Source organism: Coturnix japonica, chromosome 2 (genome assembly GCF_054131305.1).
Source record: "Coturnix japonica strain WE chromosome 2, WE-NBRP24, whole genome shotgun sequence".
NCBI classification, from domain to species: domain Eukaryota; kingdom Metazoa; phylum Chordata; class Aves; order Galliformes; family Phasianidae; genus Coturnix; species Coturnix japonica.
The window spans coordinates 41,646,486-41,666,003 of NC_140664.1; the positions used below are offsets into that span (position 1 = coordinate 41,646,486).

At 41.1% G+C, this 19,518-nt stretch overlaps 1 protein-coding gene across 14 annotated transcripts in view; it reads left to right on the forward strand.

Annotated features, from left to right (window-relative positions):
* ZNF521 (zinc finger protein 521) overlaps window positions 1-19,518 on the forward strand; it is a 231,463-nt gene that overhangs the window by 181,724 nt on the left and 30,221 nt on the right. For all 14 annotated transcript variants that reach the window (XM_015855470.3, XM_015855471.3, XM_015855472.3 and 11 more), the window contains one exon: window positions 17,686-17,817. In XM_015855470.3, the coding sequence (XP_015710956.2) occupies window positions 17,686-17,817 (132 nt within the window). The remainder of the gene's footprint in view (window positions 1-17,685; window positions 17,818-19,518) is intronic.

Sequence of the window (19,518 nt, forward strand, 5' to 3'; positions counted from 1 at the left end):
TGAGCTCTTTATCATCAATAAATTATATTTAGCAGTTTACGCTAGTTTAGCTACTCCTGTTTAAAAATGTCAGCGCTTCTGGGTATAAGCTCCTAGTCAGCATTTAAATATAAATGGATAATATGAATGGAAGTTGCAACGGGCAGAACTGAGCAGTTAGAGAAAGGGTATGTTTATGTAACAAGTCCTGACGTGGTGGACATTAACATTTCATAATGCAGATCAAAGGTACGGAGAAGACCCAAGAGCCCTCACTCGGAGGCCCCTAGCAACTGTCTACTATGCTCCATGAGATGATTTCTCCAAATTAGAAAGACTTAGACTTTTCTTTATCCATCTAGATAGATAGAGATTTTTTTTAATGCTTTAAAAAGTAAAGCTCTTTTTTTTTTTTTTTTTTTTTTTTCCTAGCTCCCTGCCCAGTCCCCAAAGAAGGAAACTTCTCATTCTACTGAATGGTGAAGGCTGTCTAGGCAGTGTCATGAAACAGTGCCAGGACTGTTAGGAAAGATCAGTATCTGCTGGCTATTTTGGTTCAGCGGTGTTGCCATTTTTGGCTTTTGTCTTCTTTGATGCATCTTTGGATGCAACATAGTGATCTTTACCACCATGGGCAACTCTGTTCTAGATCAAGAATGCCAGAAGCGTTCTGTGTACCCATTAGCATCTCCAGTGTTCTGTGTGATTTTGAGGCTTTATGGAGTACATAGGAAGAATCCCTGGCTTGGCTTCCTTCATTGCATGGATGGGAAACAACCAACCAGCATTCAGGGAATTTACATAGGTTTTGTGGGGAGTTTTTAACAGCAACATAGTATCCCAAGCCATACAGCAGGTGAGCTGAAAGGATGCCAACCAGGCTGAATGTGGTGAACGTGCTCTTGTTTGTTGGATTGTTTTAGTACTGTAAAGTGAACCATGGGGAAGGGTGAGAGAGTCACCTGGGCTGCTCCACTCTGGAGGGGAACTGATAAGCAGAGGGCAATAGAGGGACAGTTCTCCACATTTTGTTCATATTTGGCGGAAGGTAACTCTGTTTCTACACATTTCATAAGAATACAATTGCATGGAGGACAGCATCCCCAGAGAGGGAAAAACAATATGCTGAGATTCAGACCTTTCTTAACACTGAAGTTTCTGTGGTAGAGAATAGAAAAACAGGACCTGAGAGAGACCTTCCACATGTACATTCTTAGACACAAAGTCAATCAGCTGGGAAACACACATCCATAGAAAGCAACCTTTATCATTTTCCAGTTCTGCAGAATTTTTTGCTTAATTGTAATCTTTTGGTAACTTGTGTTTGTCCGCTGCTGCTGCCTCACTGTACTACAGTTTCTTTGCTATGTAAAACCACTTCACTTACTGATCATTACAAGGCATTCCTGCTTCTATGTTTAGATGTGTAAATTGAACACAGAAACAAATAGGCATGCTTATGTGTGCATGTGTTCACTTTTCTACAGTCAATGGCAGTTAAAGGGATTAGTGAAAATCCTATTCCAGCAATTTTTTCCATATGTTTGTGAGCAAATCTGCCTTAAAACATCTGCAAGATGTCTGTAATGATGCTATTGAACCATCAGTATTGTCCCCATTTGTGGAACAGTTGTGTTAGCAGTTTGAGCATCGATGACAGAAAATTGTGGAAGACACTTGTTTTGAAGGCTCTTTCAAGAACAAGTGGCAACTGCAAAAAGACAGAATAACTTTTCACTGGTGAGGAGCAAGTGGTTAACCTGTCAATAGTGGTGAACTAATGGTAGTCTCCAAGCTGCGCTGTGTCATCAGCCAGCCGTCAATCCCACCAGTGTGCTGGAAAAGCACTGACTGTTGTGATAGTATCAGTGTGAAAACTGCTAAGGAAAAAGAGGTAGTCCCTTGGCACAGCTTTGTAAAAGATAGGTCAAGGATCAAAGTTCAGCTTGGCTTTATTGGATTTCATTTTTGCTTGCATTGCTACCTGTTAACACATTACTAATTGTGGCTAGTTGCCGCTGCATGCTACTTTGCTAGTAGCAGGCAACAGGCAAGAAGGCTGTAGTCTACTTCAGCTTCACACTGAAGGATCCCTTCTTCTCCCATGCAGCTCCATTAGGCTTGGGTCAGGAGAAAACCGTCTTCTCCTTGTTCTGGCTAATGGTCGAGACCTCCTTTAACTATGCATTGAGTAATTTGAGATTTAAGGAGTAATTCGGCCTAAGTAGTAGTTGAAGCATCATTTCTTTATACAGATTGAAACATATTTTTTCATTGATGCACGTCCATCCATATTACTTACATATTCTTCCTCCTTCTCTTTGTCCAGTACAGTTCCTTTGTTACTTGGCTGGTAAGTCCTGCAAAAGAGCTGAAAGTATTTCTTCTCTTTTAAGTAGGAGCTTAAAAGACAGGAATACATTTGTTTAGATGGAGTCCAAAGTAATACTGGCATTAGAAGAGATATATAACTAGCAGACAGCTGTCGGTGATGTTCTCTCAGCTTTCCTCCACTATTATGTTTGGCTCCTTTTTGCTCCATTGATCCATCCACTGCCATCTCCAAATCCCACTGCTTTTTACATCTCATCATCTCAAAGATCTCTCCATTTCTTTCCACATCCACAGCCAGTTCTCTTATTAGAAGTCAAATTATATTTCACTTGAACCATGCTGCATTTCATCAGATGAGACAAATGCAGTTGCTGAGCTAAGTTTCTGGATACTGATTTATGCAGTTTGCTTAGATACTCGTGTTACTCTTACATTTTCGAATATTTCTTGTGTAATCATGCCCACATTCCCTTGTTGAGACTGCTATATCCAAACCTCAGTGCTTTTTGAGTGCCTACAGCTTCGAACACCTACTTCTGGAGCCAGGGGCAATGTCCCGATATCTTTTGGCACGAGGCTCTTGTGCTTCAAAGAAAAGCTGTCAGTACCTCTGCACAGATCTACCCTATCCAGTTGTGTGCCCTCTTCAAAATCCTAGTTCTGCCATGTTTGCCTGTAGTGATTATTTGTGTGAGAAAAAAAGCTACAAATGCTCACAAATGCTCCCATCCCATTCTTTTCTGGCCACTTGTCCCTGCGCACAGAGGTTCCCTGGGCCAAGGCGACCCTGCTGGCACGTGATGCAAATGCTGGGAAGGGATTACAAGGACAGCTGGGAGTGTATTCTGCTGCTCTTCTCATTCCTTCAAACCCTCACAGGATACAGCCGTGGAAACACTTACCTGCCCACATCTCTTGCACTTTCTTAGACATCCTTAGATGGTCTAGAAAAATATATTTTTAAGACAGCTTATGTGAAGGGAGATTTAGGATTTGGCAAAGCTTATACAAGCAGCAGGATTTGGGACCTGATTCTATAGATACTCAGGGCATCTTACAAAGTGAGGAAAGAGGCAGCAGAGGCAAGGCTATATTTATCCTGGTAGGCAACACTAGGGACATGAAAACAATTGACCCTTTTGTTTCTATTTATCCCCACTTTTGCAACCCTGCCAGGCCTAATTTAGCACCTGTATTCACCTTCCCTGAGGGCAATGCAATCTCTTACTTGGCTTGAAACTCTTTTCCCAGAAACCTTTATGGCAGACCATAGAGGGAGAGATATCTTGGAGAATGGGTGTGTGAGCTGGGTGGGTTGTGTGGTTCTTACATTTTCCTAATGCTCCGGGTATATCTCAGGAGACTAGCAGGCTGATTAATGCATTGTTCTCAAATGTCAGAAGGACCTCTGGGCACAAAGTGTCGCGTCCTTCAGAACCACCCAACTTCTGCAGAAGAAGGAGAGGTGCAACCAGGGGGAAAATGTCAAACTGGGATTGAATAGCTGCAAGCGTCATCATCGCTGGTAAACAGGATTGCTTGTTTGACCGGGGTAAGACAAATGCTAAAAATACAGGGTGCCCATCCAGTTTTCCCATTCAACACAACTGCTGAGGCAGGGAGTTTTGTTGGCATTTGTAACACATCCTGCATTTTAGAAATAATAATAAAGAAAGAAAGCAGAGAACGTACAGTAGATGCATTTTACTGCCAGAGTGAAACTTCACAATCCTACCAGGGGATCTTCTTGTAATGTTTGTAATGTGCTGCTATCATGCTTTAGCTGAGAAAAATGTCACTGCTGGGCTTTATTTTTAACAGACTTTTTTAACATCAATTAATGCAAGTAAATGCAGTGAAGCAGATCTCGCTTTTTATTTATATTTGGGTGAGAGCAGAGAGGAGACTTAGGGGAAAAGCATGCAAGATCAGGAGGCCAGAATAGGCAGAAAGGTAGTTCAGTTGCACTCTGAACAGTTCCATGGCAGAGAGGTGTTTTTTTTAAAGATATGAAAATGAAGATGGGCACCCAACTTCCATTGGCTGTCACTGGGGCTGAGGAAAGACATTGCCTTGAAATGCATCATTTATTGGGTCTTAAAAAATACACTGCAAAATGTGCGACTTAACAGATTATCCAACAGGAAAGACAGTATGTTCCACTGGCATTCACTTTGCAGAAATCAGTTTAATTTTTCAGCTTAATTTTTTATCATTAGAGGTAAAATGCCCAGGTAGCCCTAAAAAGTGATATATGTTACTTACTGCATGAGCCTTGTAGGAATTGCATTGTATTATATTTCCCTCCTGTTTGAAATCATTATACTTGCATTGTTTTACATCTTCTCATGTTTCTTTAACACAAGTGCAACAGTGTTGAACAGTGTAGGATTGTAGGACAACTCACAGCTTCTGGCACTTAACTGGTTTGCAATACTGATGGAGAGATACCAGTGCAACATGCACTTCTTCAACGTAGGCTTTTCATAGAGTTAAAGGTGACAGCTACCAGTTATTTTCTAGGTATTTTTACCTTGTCATGTGGGCAGATGCATGCACAGAATATGTGATTCAAAGATAAAGTACTGTACCTGATGTAAGATCATGCCAACAAAGTGAACTAAAGACAAAGCAACTGTGTTAATTGAGAATTTTCCTGCCTGTTACCATTTTTTACTGAGATTCATGGTGCGGTTTTTTTTCCGAGTAATGCTGCTGTTTTCAGTGCATCAGCCAAGCCACTGTTTGCTACAGCTGACTTTTAAGTTTTTTTCTTCCCTTCACAGCCAGGCTGTTGTTATTTTATCTTTTTAGGGAGAGGAAGGGTGTGTCAGTTGCATATAGAATATATTGGAAAGAGGAAGGGGTTGGTAGCTGGCTTGCAAATATGGCTCTTGGTTCCATTGCCCCACCCCAGTTTGTTTGCTACTCTGTGGGTATTCTTCATCAGCTATTATTTTGAGTTCTGATCTTCGGCTTCTAGTATCCAGCTGAACTACAGAGGCTGCCCACCTTTTCTGCTGTATAATTTTCAAGGATTTAGCGCAGCATTTTTTCTTCTTCTCCTCTGCCATTCCGCATGTGAAGTCTAGCAATCAAAGCAGACTGAACATGAACAAAATATGCAGCTCACTTTAAAAAGTGTCACAGGACCAAAATCTGCATGTTTCACACTCAACAAAATACATTGCTGAGTCTAACAGTGGGCTCTTGCTGGTCTGAGTAACACACAGCAGAGAAAATGGGTTTGCCTTCACTCTTCTCAACATCTCTCTTCCCTTCCTCCCTGACTTCTAAAATACCACAATTATTCCAAATATGATTAGAGGAGTAATACTCCTCCTTGATCATACTTTCTGGTGATGAAATCTTGACTAGTGTTAAACCCCTCCACCCACCCTAAGGTATAATAAATTAAAAGTTGCTGCTTGAGTGAGGTGAAGGAGGCAGTGGAGGAGGATGGAGGATATATTTTAGCTGCTTTGCATCTTGGATGCATGTTTTCCCTTTTCTGTTTGAAGGAAGATTGACAAGTAAGCATAATGTGACTGGCACCATCAGTGAGTACATAAACCCAGGGTGTTTGGTTTTAAACAGTGTCAAGGCTCAAACTAATGGCTCTCAGGCTTTCAAGAAGAGGAAAAGAGCAGGCAAGTTAAATGTACATCTTCTGTTAAGAAATGCATTTTGCTTTTAATATCATCAAGAGATTAATGCTGTTGCAAATAAAATCATGTGGAGCTGGCTCTCATATGATCAGGGCATACTTCAATTTTAAAATAGCAGCTTAAATGAATCTGTTCAGAGCTGGGACAAACTGTCATAAAGTTAAGAAATTAAAAATTTACCCACAGCATCTTTGTAACTCCATATGATAGCTGTAGAAATAAATACTCCATCTCTGTTTTGCAGGCAGTAATGTCTGGGATTGCTCTGCAAAGAGAGCATGGCTGTCTTCACTCGCAGTCTTTTTTCCCTGACTAAATATGAAAAAACTTGGGTCCTCGAGTTCTTTGCGTGTCTCCTTTCGTCCATCTTATTCTTCAACTGTGTCAACACTGCATGTGGATAAATAAAATATCATCAAGAATGCTGATATCATCTTCCTTTTTCCCCTTTCCCTCCTCTAACTTATAATAATGTGGGGCAAAGGTCTACTTAACATAGCGCAGTTACGATAACTAGTACATTTGTATTTCTGCTATGATGAGAGGTCTGCTGTAGTGAGACTCATCCACTGTTGCTGCTTCTTCTCAGCAGTGTTAATTATTCTTCAGGCTCATGTAGCATGTGTATGGAAACACAAAATAAGCGATCAGGGAGTTGGATATTTTTGGGTTTATTTGTCGTGTCAGTGACACTTCCACTCTGACACAAACTCACAGCACAACATTCCTGATCTGTAATGAGGTTGTGTCCCATGACGTATATTAAAAGCACTAAACAGTCCCTTGCTCATTCACAATCCTCATTTATCTGAATTAATTTTGTGTCCCCCATTTCATTTGGGTAAATTAAGTTTCACAGTTTCACAATTTGATCACAAGTCTCACCATGTTCAGTGCTTCTTTTTTTTGACCTGAGCCCATCAAACAATGATTTTGCATCAAAATCTCAGGCTTTGTTGGTTTCAAAAAATAAAATGAAATGAAATCCAGCAACAACAAGAAAGACTTTGTTGTTGGGGAAGCCCTCTGAGAGATGACCAGCCCGACTTTAATGCATGGCCAGAACATACGCTTGATGAAATCTCATGATTTTGAACCCATTCACATGATTTTGAAGCTCTTGCATCAATGCTTTTGGTTTTAGTAGATGGTTAGACCCCTTGTATGTGCGTGATGAGGCTCTACTGGGTCAGCTTTGGATCGCATGGAGGAGCTGCGCAGTTCCTTGGGCAGAGGAAGCACCGCTCTCCTGTGAATCTTAATGGTTCACAGGCATAATTGAGTGGGGATTATGTCTCAGCTCTAGTCTTTAGCTATCTCTAAAGGGGATTTCTCTGAGATGTGTGACTGCTGTGTAGCGGGTGGGTGGCCTGCGTCGTCCTGTGCACGCCTCCTGCCCCAGCTTGAAGATGGCCTGAGCCCAAAGCTGGCCTTGGCAGCATGGTGGAGCCCTGCCACTGCCCAGCGTGTCCCTGTGGAAAGGCTCACGCCAATCGAGGAGCGATTTCTGGTGGCAGGAGGAGAGGAAGTGTCACCCGCGGCTCTTGGCTGAGGAGCCGGACATGGCTCGGTGAGCTGGCCCTGCATCCAGGCATGGGGCCGCAGGAGCAGGCTGGGGGTGGGCAGCTTGGGGCTGACTGCCCTTCACCTGCTGAGCCTGGAAGAGCTGAGGTGGCAGTGGCCGGAAATGTCTCAGCAGTGTATTTCAGGGAGAAATGAAAGAGGAGAGGGGCAGCTTGGCTATTGCCCCAGCACCCCAGGGAAGGAGGGATAAGGCAACATGCAGTTTGGAAGAAGCTCAAACCAAACCCCTTGTCTTTTGACCCTCTCTGCTCTGCTCCTGCTATGTGCGATCTGAGTCCTTCTCCCACTCTTCTTTCTCCCTACCTCTTCTCTTTGAAATGAATCAGCACACGCATACCTTGCACACAAAGAAAATGAAGTGTGCCTTTTGGAGACTATTTCAACAAATATCAAACATTGACAATAAATGCAGTCTTGTAAGTTATTTATTAGGGTATGTCCTGATAAAAGGATAATGCCATATAGTGGTCAGCCAACTCTCTCTCACTGTTACAATCATGTTTTTCATATTGTATTTCAGATTTCCTCTGAGTCTTACATGTAGTGCTGGGGTTTTTTTGTTGTTTTTCAGTGATGTTAATCACCTCATAGACATTTAATATCACACTATCAGCTCTGTAAGTTTTATCTAGAGAGGATATACACTGTTCTGACAGCCTATACATTTATTTTTCTCAAAATAGTGATGTTGCTTTTTTTTCCTCTGGTGATATGTTTTGATGTCTTATAGTTGTAACCTGCTGTTCTTTTTAATTGCTTATTGTTATCAATTATATACTAGAAACATTGTTGGCTTGAGACAGTTGGCTGCAAAAATACATTTATCATTATTATTATCAGAGCTGTACTAAATTATCCAAGCTCTGTGCTGAAATGAATGCTTTGCATTTTTACAGTGAAATTTAAATGTGTTGACTCAAGACTTTCTTTTGCCTCTTTCTCTTCAACTAAGCTTCACACCCTTGTCCTGCTTCTGCTTGCCACCTCTTCTCCTCCATCACCTTTCCTTTGCTACTTACCTCTTATCATTCTTGTTGCTACAGCATCTTCTCCCACCCCAACATGCCCCTGTAACAATTCTTTCATTTCTTGCATTTTTCTCTCCTTTGCCTGTCAATCATACATCTCTTTTCAGCCAACTTTTGTCTCTTCTCTGCTTTGTTGTTTCTCCTCTTTTCCCCTTATTATTTCATGTTCATAACTTTTTTATCCCACTAGTTGAAGTTCACTGGAGAGTGAACTTCTCTATTGCTAGAACAGTAGAAAACAGAATCCTTGCTTCAGTGAAGAAATAAGTTTGATGAGGAGTTGCAATATGTTTGTTCAAGTGGCATGTAGAATTTCGTTTTAAAAAAAAAAAATAAATAGAAAAACAACCCACAAACCTGTTACTGAATATAAAAAATTGAGGAAAAATAACTAATTGGCTCTCATTATTCTCTTATCTGCTAACCGAAGAACTTTTAATATTGAAATCCCATCAGCTGTTTGTTCAGCTCAGTGTGAAATCTTAGAACCAGCAGAGAAAGTGGGAAGGAGAGTGGAGTAGGTTTCAAATGAAGTCTGGTTCTTTTTTGATATGTGAGCCCAAAGCTGCCTGCATGTGCTGTAAGCAAGATCAAACACAGACACAAGGAAATTAAAATTGAGCTTTCTCATGGTTTCCTAAATAAAATAGCAAACTAAGTTAGATGAGTAAAAATAATAATAGTAATAATAATAATCTATATTAAATAGAACTTTATCGTTATCATACATTTCTTGTACAAAGAGCCGGGCCCTAACCGGCAAAGAAGTTTGCTCGGGTGGAAAAAATCTAATTAAATGCCCAGTTATCAGCATAGACCTGGGGGTCTTAACAGCCTGAACTGCTTCATCCTCCATGGTTTTTCTGAGGGCTGAAAGAGGGCTGCTTGGGGAGGAGATGGAAGTTGTAAGGAAAGAAAACAGGATGTTGGTACACCCTTAAATGAGCTTAAGAACTGGATCAATAGCCCAGCAACTGCTACTCATTTCAAAGTGTCCCTTAACCGTATAAGAAGATACCAAATAATCTGTGACTCATATAAATGCATTTGGATTTGCACAAAAAAATATCAATAGTATCTAACATATTAAAAATCCAGGAGAGCACTGTTGGGTCCTTCTTCTAGCAATTGAAAATATCCAGTAATCCATGAAAACCCAATTTTATTTCATTTTTTATTTTCATTCTGTTTTCCTTATTTTTCTTTCCTTTTGTGGGTAGGATAAACAGCATTTCAGCACTTAGAGACTTTATCTTCCAGACATCTAATGGTTTCTTACCAAACAAAAAAGAAGACAGCCCTGACCTTTTCTGTATACTCAGAACAGAAGAAATACCTGATGATAGCTGTTTACAAAACATAATTTCTACTGATGGTCCATTGTGGTCTAGAATTAATACTGAGGCTTAGGTTGTCTCCATGCAGGAGATGTTTTCCCCTTAGCCCTAGCTTTAGAGCGTGTTGCATTTGATTTATGCAACATGAAATAACCTCTTCTAGTTCAACAACTTGTGAAACTTGTGTTTTCTTTGTGCAGTACTTAAAAGCAGATATTTCTGCTCCTCTGCAGTTCCAGAAGTCTCAGGTCATTGGGCATATACAGATATTTAACAACAAATAACAGAGAAAGTTGGCTCTCCATACAGAAACAAAAACCCTGTACAGTGTGCAAACATTTTTAAATAGAATGAATGTGTTCTAAATTCTTCTGAGCAAATACATGGTTTTCATTTGGTTTTTTTTCCTCCATAGCTTGATTAAATTGTTAATAACTACTTCACAATTTCTGAACCATTCAAACTGTTACTTTACTTTCCTAGAGAAGGTGTGGTCCAAAAATCCTTTTGGTTAGGAAGAAACAGGGACTTAGCTCAAGGAAGAAAGACAAAAACCAGTCAGTCTTAATTCTGACACTGTGTTTGTAACAACGGGCAAAAGAAGCAGCATCTGGTTCTTTATGCAGATGAATGTGAGAGTTTTCGTTCTCTGCATGGCGTGCAGAAACAGGCATTTGGCAGCTCTGGAGTTTGGTTTCTTTATCTGTAAAGTTCAGATAGTAATCCATATCTCGGTGTGCACTAAAAGGATGAAGGGCTCAACCTCATGCACTTTGGCAGAATTTAGTCCCATGAAAAGTCTGGAGAAAAGCCTTGTGTGATAAGAGGTCTGCTCCCTTGCATTGGTTATGCCAGCGTTTGAAGGATTGGTCTCCAAGCTTTTAATCAGTGCTCACTGAGCGCTTTCTGAAAAGGTAAACATTGAACTGGATCATCTGTCTACAAATATCTCATACGACTCAGCTTATTTCTTCCAGTTTAAATTCCTTTTTATATCCTATGGTAAAATTGTTTCCAAAATAAGCTGGATCACATGGGATTTTAGTGCAGCGATATAGTGTAACCTTGTAACGTGTATAGCTATGTGATGCAAGGCAGACTTCTTTTGAGCAAATTTTAATACCTTTTCGTGGTACAGTTACAGACAAGGAGTAGCAAATTGTGCATGTCCCATCAGCCAGCGAATAGCCCTGTTGCTGAATTCCTGAACTCTCTCCTGGTAGGCAGTTGCCCGGAAAATCCTGTTCTTTGATAGAGAGGGCATTTTCTCCATTTACATCATTTTCACTTGAGCTGAAAACATGACAGTTATTAAGAAATAGATCCTGCCAGTTGCCCTTCATATATTTTAATCCAGCTTCACTATAGCTAGACAATTTGTGGTTTTATTGGAACATGCAAGACACATGTGGTAAGAAGAGTTCACTTACAAGCAGCCAAAGTGAGTGCAACCAAGCAAAAAAAGTGAACAGTTGGTGAAGTGAAATGCATCCCTTGCTTCAGACAAAAATACGGTGGAATGAAAGATGCAGTAGACTGGCTTTCCCTTAAGCAGATCTAATTTCAAAATCTGGCCCTGGAGAGATGAACTTTTGCTTTAATTGAGGAGGTGGATCCCAGCTCCTTGCTACTCCATCAGTCAGCACCCTTTGCTGTAGCTTTGGCAGTGTGCTACAGAAGGCCGTCATGCTCATTCTTGATGTGTATACCAAGTCTTCCTAGATGCTGCTGCTTCTGAGAACCCTTGTGACCTGTCCTCACCATCTTCTTCCTTCTCTACTGGCACATTTGCAGCAGGCAGTGTGCTTACATAGAGTGAGTCATAGCCGTTCTCACGTTATGCTTCGGGAGGCTAATGTTGGTGACTCTAGGGTTTGTGATTGTTCCTTGCAACTTGCCCACTTCTTTCTTCAGGCATGAGCAGAGCTTTGCACAAAAATCATTTCTAGGTGAAAGAAGTGAGGAGGAAGGTTACGACCTGCATTACTCTGTCATAGGATAAGAGTGAAGAGGGCAGGAGGAAGATATCAGCCCACATACTCCAAAAATTGCCCTGAGCACTGTTGGAGAAACAAGGTTGTACTTCTATCTTTCCACCCGATCCTCCATCCTGTCTCAGTGGATAAAACTGTTAGTCATTACCTCAAAACCCCCATTTTTCCATGACATGTTCCTCTTGTGGCTGTAAATTCCAGCTGTTGTCTTCTTCCTACTGCAGTTTACAGCTGTGTGGATATACCTGTAGTATATCCATTTCTCTATCACTATATTTCCATGCTTCTCATGTCAGCTTCCAAAATTAGCACCACAATGGATAGTGTTTTTCATGAGGGGTTTGTGATCATGTTTGAGAAACTGAAAATGACAAAAGCACTATTACAGTCGGGGAGAAATTATGAACATGGTCCAGGATACTTCAATGCTGTTTCATTGCAGCACCAAGCCTTCAAGGAAGTGCTGTGTGTTCCCTATCAGGTGAAGAAACTCATCACTCAGTCATTTGCCATACTGAGACCCAAGTTTCGAGAAGGAATGATGTTGTCTCTGGTGACATGGAGATGCTCATGCATATGCTTATGGCCAGCAGAATTACAGAGACAATAACAAATCCAGCACCGCAAACCAGAAAGTAGAAGTAGCTGTATACACTGCAAATTAAAGTGTTGTACAGTGTGTTTTGTCCATCCTTACTTTTCAATATGAGATGTTGTAGCCAAAGGGTTAGCTGTAGACTGTGGCATTCCTTCATTACTTCTCAGATCTCTGCCTTATAAATGTGTGCTGCAAAATTAACTCGGAGAACAGTGAAAGAAATACGAAGAAGGAGGAATAAAAGAAATTGGTTTAGGGGCATGGTTTGCTTGATAAAAAGAAAATGTAAGAAAATACATGGGATGTGAAAACTGCGCGTGCTTCGGGCTTGAAAAAACACAGGGACTGCAGGCCATTTCATTCCTGTGTTCAATGTGGAGAGCAGAGTTTACACTACTACTTTGTAGATGCTTCTAAGCATGGACTCAGCTTTGTGATGATTTATCAGACGAACATCATCATCTTTGGACCTTTGCCTATAGATTTCTGCAGAGTAAAAGAGAGAAGGACCCTTCTGGACAATCTCCGGGGTAAATAAGAGAAAGAGTTACTTATAAACTGTTACAAATTGGTACTCAGTAATGGCTGTAGTGTTGATCAGACAATATAAGAGGGCCCCCAGTGGTTACTGACTTAACAGCTGCATGTAAGTCAGCCACTGAACATTTGCTTGTAGCTGCTCTAGTTTTGTTTTTATTGAAGAGCAAGAAGCATAAACATGGGACATGCAGTCTAGAGGCTGCTTTAAGGGCTTCACTTGTTAAAAGTGTATATTGAAATGGCAGGGTCTTCCATAAAATGAACAGGTTGTGCTTGCTGTTGCCAATGAAAATGGGTCCAGGTCATCCAAAACAGTACGGTGGTGCAGGCAGGGGTAGATCACTGGCCCTACAAAAACGTAGGAGATGTGAAATAAGAGTGGCTTGTGCAAGGACAAAGGAACCCCAAATCAGAATGTATTCCTGGCATGAGCACTGATTTTGTTTACATTTCTATCTGGTTATCAAGTTATTGGCTGAGGTAATGGGCTGCACCTCAATTAAAACCTGCCTATCCCCATCAAAACATTTAACATTTGTGCAAATATCAAACATTTATATGAATATTGAATACATTTATTTAGAAATGATTTGTGTTTACATTTTCCCACAATCTGAGCAAAGATTGCAAATGGAAAGTAATTTACTTATGCAGAAATTCTGCCTCCATCAAACTAAATTATCTACCAGCAGTGGGTAAACCATCCTCATCAATGTTGCTGGGTCTTCACCATGCCCAAACTCATACTCTAGCTACGTAAGGGCAACATTAAGCAGGAGTTCTGTTCTGTACTGTGGGTACTTTGTTCTTGCCTTCCTTATGGAATTCTTGGATCCATAATGTGAAGGACGTGCTGACTTGTTTTACGATGTACCACATCAGGGAATGCAATGCACAGTTTGCTGTTAGATTTGGAAAAGTGCAGACTTTATATTAAAGGTTCATTTCTTTTTCAACATTCAGCTAACTCATTTGCACTGTAATGTACTTTCCTATTCCTCCTCCTGATAGTTGCTGCTTTCATACCTATTTTACAAGCCATATTTTCAGTCTAATCCATACACCAGTTGTCTAGAATTCCATAGCATTGCTTATTTCTTACCTATAACTCTTAATAAAATATAGGGCTGTGCCAACCTATTATATCCTTAATAGAATATTCTAATGGTTATTAAATCAATTGACTCTGAATTTCACTTTAATAAATGAGTCAGACAGTATTTTCCAATTACTGTCAGCCGCCACCTTTCCAAAGAGCAGATTATTTTGATTGAATTTTTTAAAGCTGTTCAGCACTTTTTTTTTTTCTCCTTCTCTCCTCCCCTTCACCCCCCCTATAATGACAAAGAGCAATAGCTCTGTACTGCAGGGAAGGAGAGCCTCTTGGACCATAACTGACGCTCACATTTATCCCAAATGGAAACTAAAAATGAGACATTTCCCTGCTCCTTTATTTATTAACAGTATCATACTTTGTTCTTTCGTAGCACCCTATCAGATTGTTTGCTAAACATGAAGAATAAGACAGAGGTTGAAGTATAAACAGAGCCTTTTGCATTCTCTTTCCACAACTGGCACCTTTGCAAGAGCTGCCACACCCCATCTTTTTCATGCCAGTAAGAAGTAAAAGCTGGCCTTGCTTTTAAACTCTGTGGAGAGCAGAGCCCTTATTCGCTCATCCTTTTGCAGTGCTTGTGACTGAAACAAGCAGGCATTGTTGCACCTGCACACATATCTTCAGCCATTTCTTAGGCAGATCATAGTGATTCTGGAAGTCTTCCATGTACAGTAGCTAGTCCTGTGCTCTTCTCCTGTTCTTCTATCCCTCTAGTATTAAAAGTCTTAAGGGATACAAATTAGGTCAGCCTATTAAAGAAGAAATTAAAAATTAACACCTCCTCTTTAGAGATGGGTACTCTGAGAAACACAGGCTGTGTTGTCATGCCGAAGGTGATGAGAGTAAGTCAGTGTCAGAGGTTGGAATGGACGCCAACACTCCTGGCTCCTGTGCCAGTACTGTAACCTTATCTGTCTCTCTCGAATTTAAATGATGCTGGTATCACATTCCTGAGTGCAAGGACTGGAACCTTGCCCTTTGTTCTGAGAAAGCAGCGCAAAGCAAGTAATGTGCAAAAATGGGTGAAGGAAAGAGTGAGGGGAGGGGGTTAAAATTCCCTGAGCAGTGGAACTTAGGAAAAAAAAAAAAAAATTGTTCTATTAGTTATACAAATGTAGTCATATTTTAAATGTGGTCTTTAGAACAAGCAGAATAAAAACATTTTATTTTTAAGAGAAAGCTTAGATTCTGCACAAATGGATGGCTCTTGCCTGGGGAAGTTTCCCATCTGCCCCAGGCGAGTGGGTGAGGGGATTTTTCAAGCCCTGTTTGTAAGTCAGATTTGCAACATAGGGTAATCAAAGCGGTTTTGATGTTTGTGACCAGGAGATCACCTCACGTCTGTGTGGTACAGGAAACACAATAGGGTCACATTTAATGGGGTTCAGTTCTTCTTGAACAAGTATAAGCGCTGTGTGCCTAAAATTAGTTTTGCTTCGGCATCAGGAGTGCATGCCTTTCTTCCTACTTTTTCCTCATTAGGTAAGGTGAAAGAAAGAAAGGGAAAAAAAAAAAAAAAAAGCCTTTTCTCTCTTCTGTAGCTCCTTATAAAAATGTTTCTTTTTAGGAAGTCTTTCTCCCCTGAAATGTTTGAAGAAATCCCCGTTCAGTGTTCCCATGCTCTAGGATGATTAGTGTGGTTCATTTACACTTCGCCAACAGTAACTCTGTGATTTGAGAATTGGCATCGATTATCTTCACCTTGACATGTGGAAGATCCTGAGATGGAGCTCCCTTTGTCCTAATTGCTTTGGCTGTGTGTATCAGCACAAACAGTTTGATGAAGAAACTTCACCCTGTAGGCTTTCTCACCCACAATTATCCTTTTCTGAGGACTTTCACTGTCCTTAGAACTATCTGTTCTGTAATGACCATGACGAGGATTTGGGCATAAAAGAAATTATCTGATCATGTGGCACTCTATAGGTCCCTTATAGATCATTGTCTATAAGTTCAGGGAAGAAGGGGAAGTTATGTCTAGTTTGTTAAGTCTTCATCCTCTTTTCAGTATGCTCAGTTCTTTAGCTTGCTCACAGATGTGGGTTGCCTGCTTGGAGATTATGGTGTACAGTCTGCCTCACCGAATACGACTGTCTTTCTTAGACATACAGACTGGTGCATGTCAGATCTTTTCCCTCATGCATCCTTTCATAGTGCTCGTGTGGGCCAAGCTTACTTTCACTCAGCAGTATAAAAAACCAAGACATGTCAGAAGGGTCTGTCAGTGATGGTGGAGAACACAAAATCCCAGGCAATTCTTGAGAATCTGATGAAACATTCCATGATAAGGAAATAGTTGGCAGATAGACCAGGCTGCCCAGATCCACATCCAGCCTGGCCTTGAATGCCTCCAGGGATGGGGCATCAGCAGGCCAAGAGAACTGCTGTGTGCAGCACGGAGCATTGCACCCACACACAAATGCTTCACCACATACCCAGCAGCAAGCATTAGGCATGACAGCTACTGGTTGAAGGCGGAAAGTGGGCAGCCTTCTGAGGTGTTTGGGCAGGCAGAGTGCTCACCTACGTGGCTCCTTTTCACCTGAGAGCTGGTGGAAGGGCACCGGTCACCCTGTGTACCCATCCTTTTGTTGGTAACCAAACCCTACCTTTACCTGCACAGTCAACGCTGCTGGTGTCGCACAAGGGTGATACACAGAAGGACCTTTTCTGAGCTGTGCTGCGGGAATTGAGGCTTCTGCAGCAGGGCTGGAAGCCACCTCTCACCTAACAACTGTTTCTAAGTAGGACACAGCCACTCAGCGGCCTGCAGGTCCTGCAGCACCCTCAGGAAGGGACTTGGTGACAAGGCACAGGACTTCCCAGCACAATTGGAGGAAACGCAGGAATAGGAGGCAGGGGGTGGGAGCCACGTGGCATTGACAGGAAAGCTGTGTCAGGAAACACGTGGAGACTTCCTGGAGCTGGCGTAAGGGGAAAATGCAAATAGCAGGATTTGTCAGAAACGGAGCTGGGAGATCCTGCCATTTGTAAAAGGTTTTGTATATGCCCACAAGACTGGGATAGTGGAGTGGCGGTGATGCAGGTGTGGAAAATACCTCCCCTGCTATACTACTTGCATGAAACACTGCTGTCAGCCAGAGTGGCAAAAGGGTACACTTGGAGATTCTTACTTGTGGCTTGTGGGGTGGTGTGTGAGCAACATCCAATTCCTGAAGTACTTTGGGAGCGTTCTTGTTTGTGATCAAGTGCTTCCTCTAAGAGATGCTACTTCTGGTTCCATTCATTGTTTTCTACTGATCTCTAAGGCTCTGTTTTCCTATCTGGTGGCAATTGTTTCTGAAAAAGCTGTATTTTAATGCCCAGTTAAATTCCTACATGCTGAAACCTTGCAGATAAACACTTTAGCAGCTGTGGATGCTGTGGGGCATCCAGTTTCCTGAGCTGAGCAAAACAAAAACCTTGTTCCATTCATAGATCATGTATGACATGCTCTTTTCTAAGGCACATAGTGAATTTCACTTCTCCTCTCATTTTTCCCCCAGATGAAGGACTGAACCACGAATGCAAGCTCTGCAATCAGACATTCGACTCTCCTGCCAAACTTCAGTGCCACCTGATAGAGCACAGCTTTGAAGGCATGGGGGGCACCTTCAAATGTCCTGTGTGCTTTACAGGTAGGAGGCGATTACTGCTTGTCTCAATTCTGCCTCTTGTCGCCCATGTATAGCTCCCACTTATAATTGGCCCATGTGTTGGCTTTAGGTCAGTTTGTGCTCATTAGTAATACTAACTAGAAACAATTCAGAAAACTAGGCTTTCTGGGAGGGCAAGTATCCATCTATAAGAATTCAAGATCTCGAGTTGGAACTTTTGAGTTTTTTACAATTACAGAAGTTGTAATGTTACCTTGCATGATGTCACACTCACTATCCTCATGTTCCAAACTTGCTGACATTAAAACTAGCTATATGTTCATGCTTTAAAGCTATGCATGTTTCATCAAACATGATACAACTCAAAGCAGAACTGTAAGATGTAGCCTGCACAGCGACGTTCTCCTCTGAACAAGCAGGAGAGCCCACTTCTGCGTGTTTGTTGGCTTCTGGTGTGAGGAAACACCCCTGTAATGTGCTTTAGAAAGCAAACCAAGCTGTCTTGCCACAAGTCAGGTTCTGCTCTTCCCTGACACAGGTTCAAGTGCAGAATAATCCTCCCCAAGTCAGTGGTGTTATTCAATAGTAAAAACAAATTAAGAAAATAACTTGACCCGGTACGGCTAAGCGCTGCAGTGTTTGGGCCGTAATGAGGAGCAGAAAAATGCTGTTGTTGGAAATGAAAACACATTAAAGGAATGCCTATGGAGTTATGCATTTCTTAAGGACTTCTTAATAGAACATTTTATAAAACAATAACCTAAAACGTAAGCTTTAGTATGTAGCTTACATGCATAATTTTTCTTTACAAGATGAAAATCAAAGATGATCAGAAATATGACAAAACACACTCTGGGTATTCTCACATCAATGGCATGCTAATTCTGGAAGCCATTCAAAGTTTTTGTTCTCCATTAATGGAAGTGAAGAATTTTCACTGATAGGCAAACAGAACCTCTGATAGCTTCATTTTACTCCTCTTTGTTTGGCAGCTCCCCTTCCAATACAACCTAAATACATGCTATGGAGGAAAATGAAAATTGCATACTTTGTCCTGCAGAATGAGTGATCACTGATTAATGTAACCTCAGCTGTGTTCAGTTTCCACACATTTCTGCAGGTTATAAAATGTAAAAAGAAAAAATTGCATAGTTTATTGCACTGCTTATATCAATAATGTCTCGGCATGGATAGTACAGCTGTAGGTGGTTTGCCTACGTGGCATCTGCATACAATATTTCTTCAGTTTGGCATTTTTTTTGTCTTTTAGGTTTATTACTGATTCTGCTATCTTTTTTTTTTTCCCTCTTGCCTTTGCATACCTGCTATGAAGTAATCTTTTTTTTTAGTGTAACACCATGGGTCTTAGATTTCCAAGTTTGGGGGAATTGTAAAGGCAGTATAAAAACTTGCATCTGTGAGGAGTACCCATTGACAATTCTCCACGTGAGCTAGATTCCTGATAAAAGTAATCCTTTAATGTTTGAGCCAGTAGCCTTGTAAGATGTGGTAAAGAGTATGGAGATAAGTTGATTCCAATCTGTGTGGAACACTTTTTCCTTTTTGCTGATGGGGTAAATAGACACCAAGCATTAATCATAAACAATCGTGTTTTATTAGCATTATGCTATTAAATTATTTCAGCTTGTCTTGCTAGAATATTAACAAGAAGTAAAAATCCCCAATATTAGTTTTATATGGAAAATGGAATCCGAGTCCCTT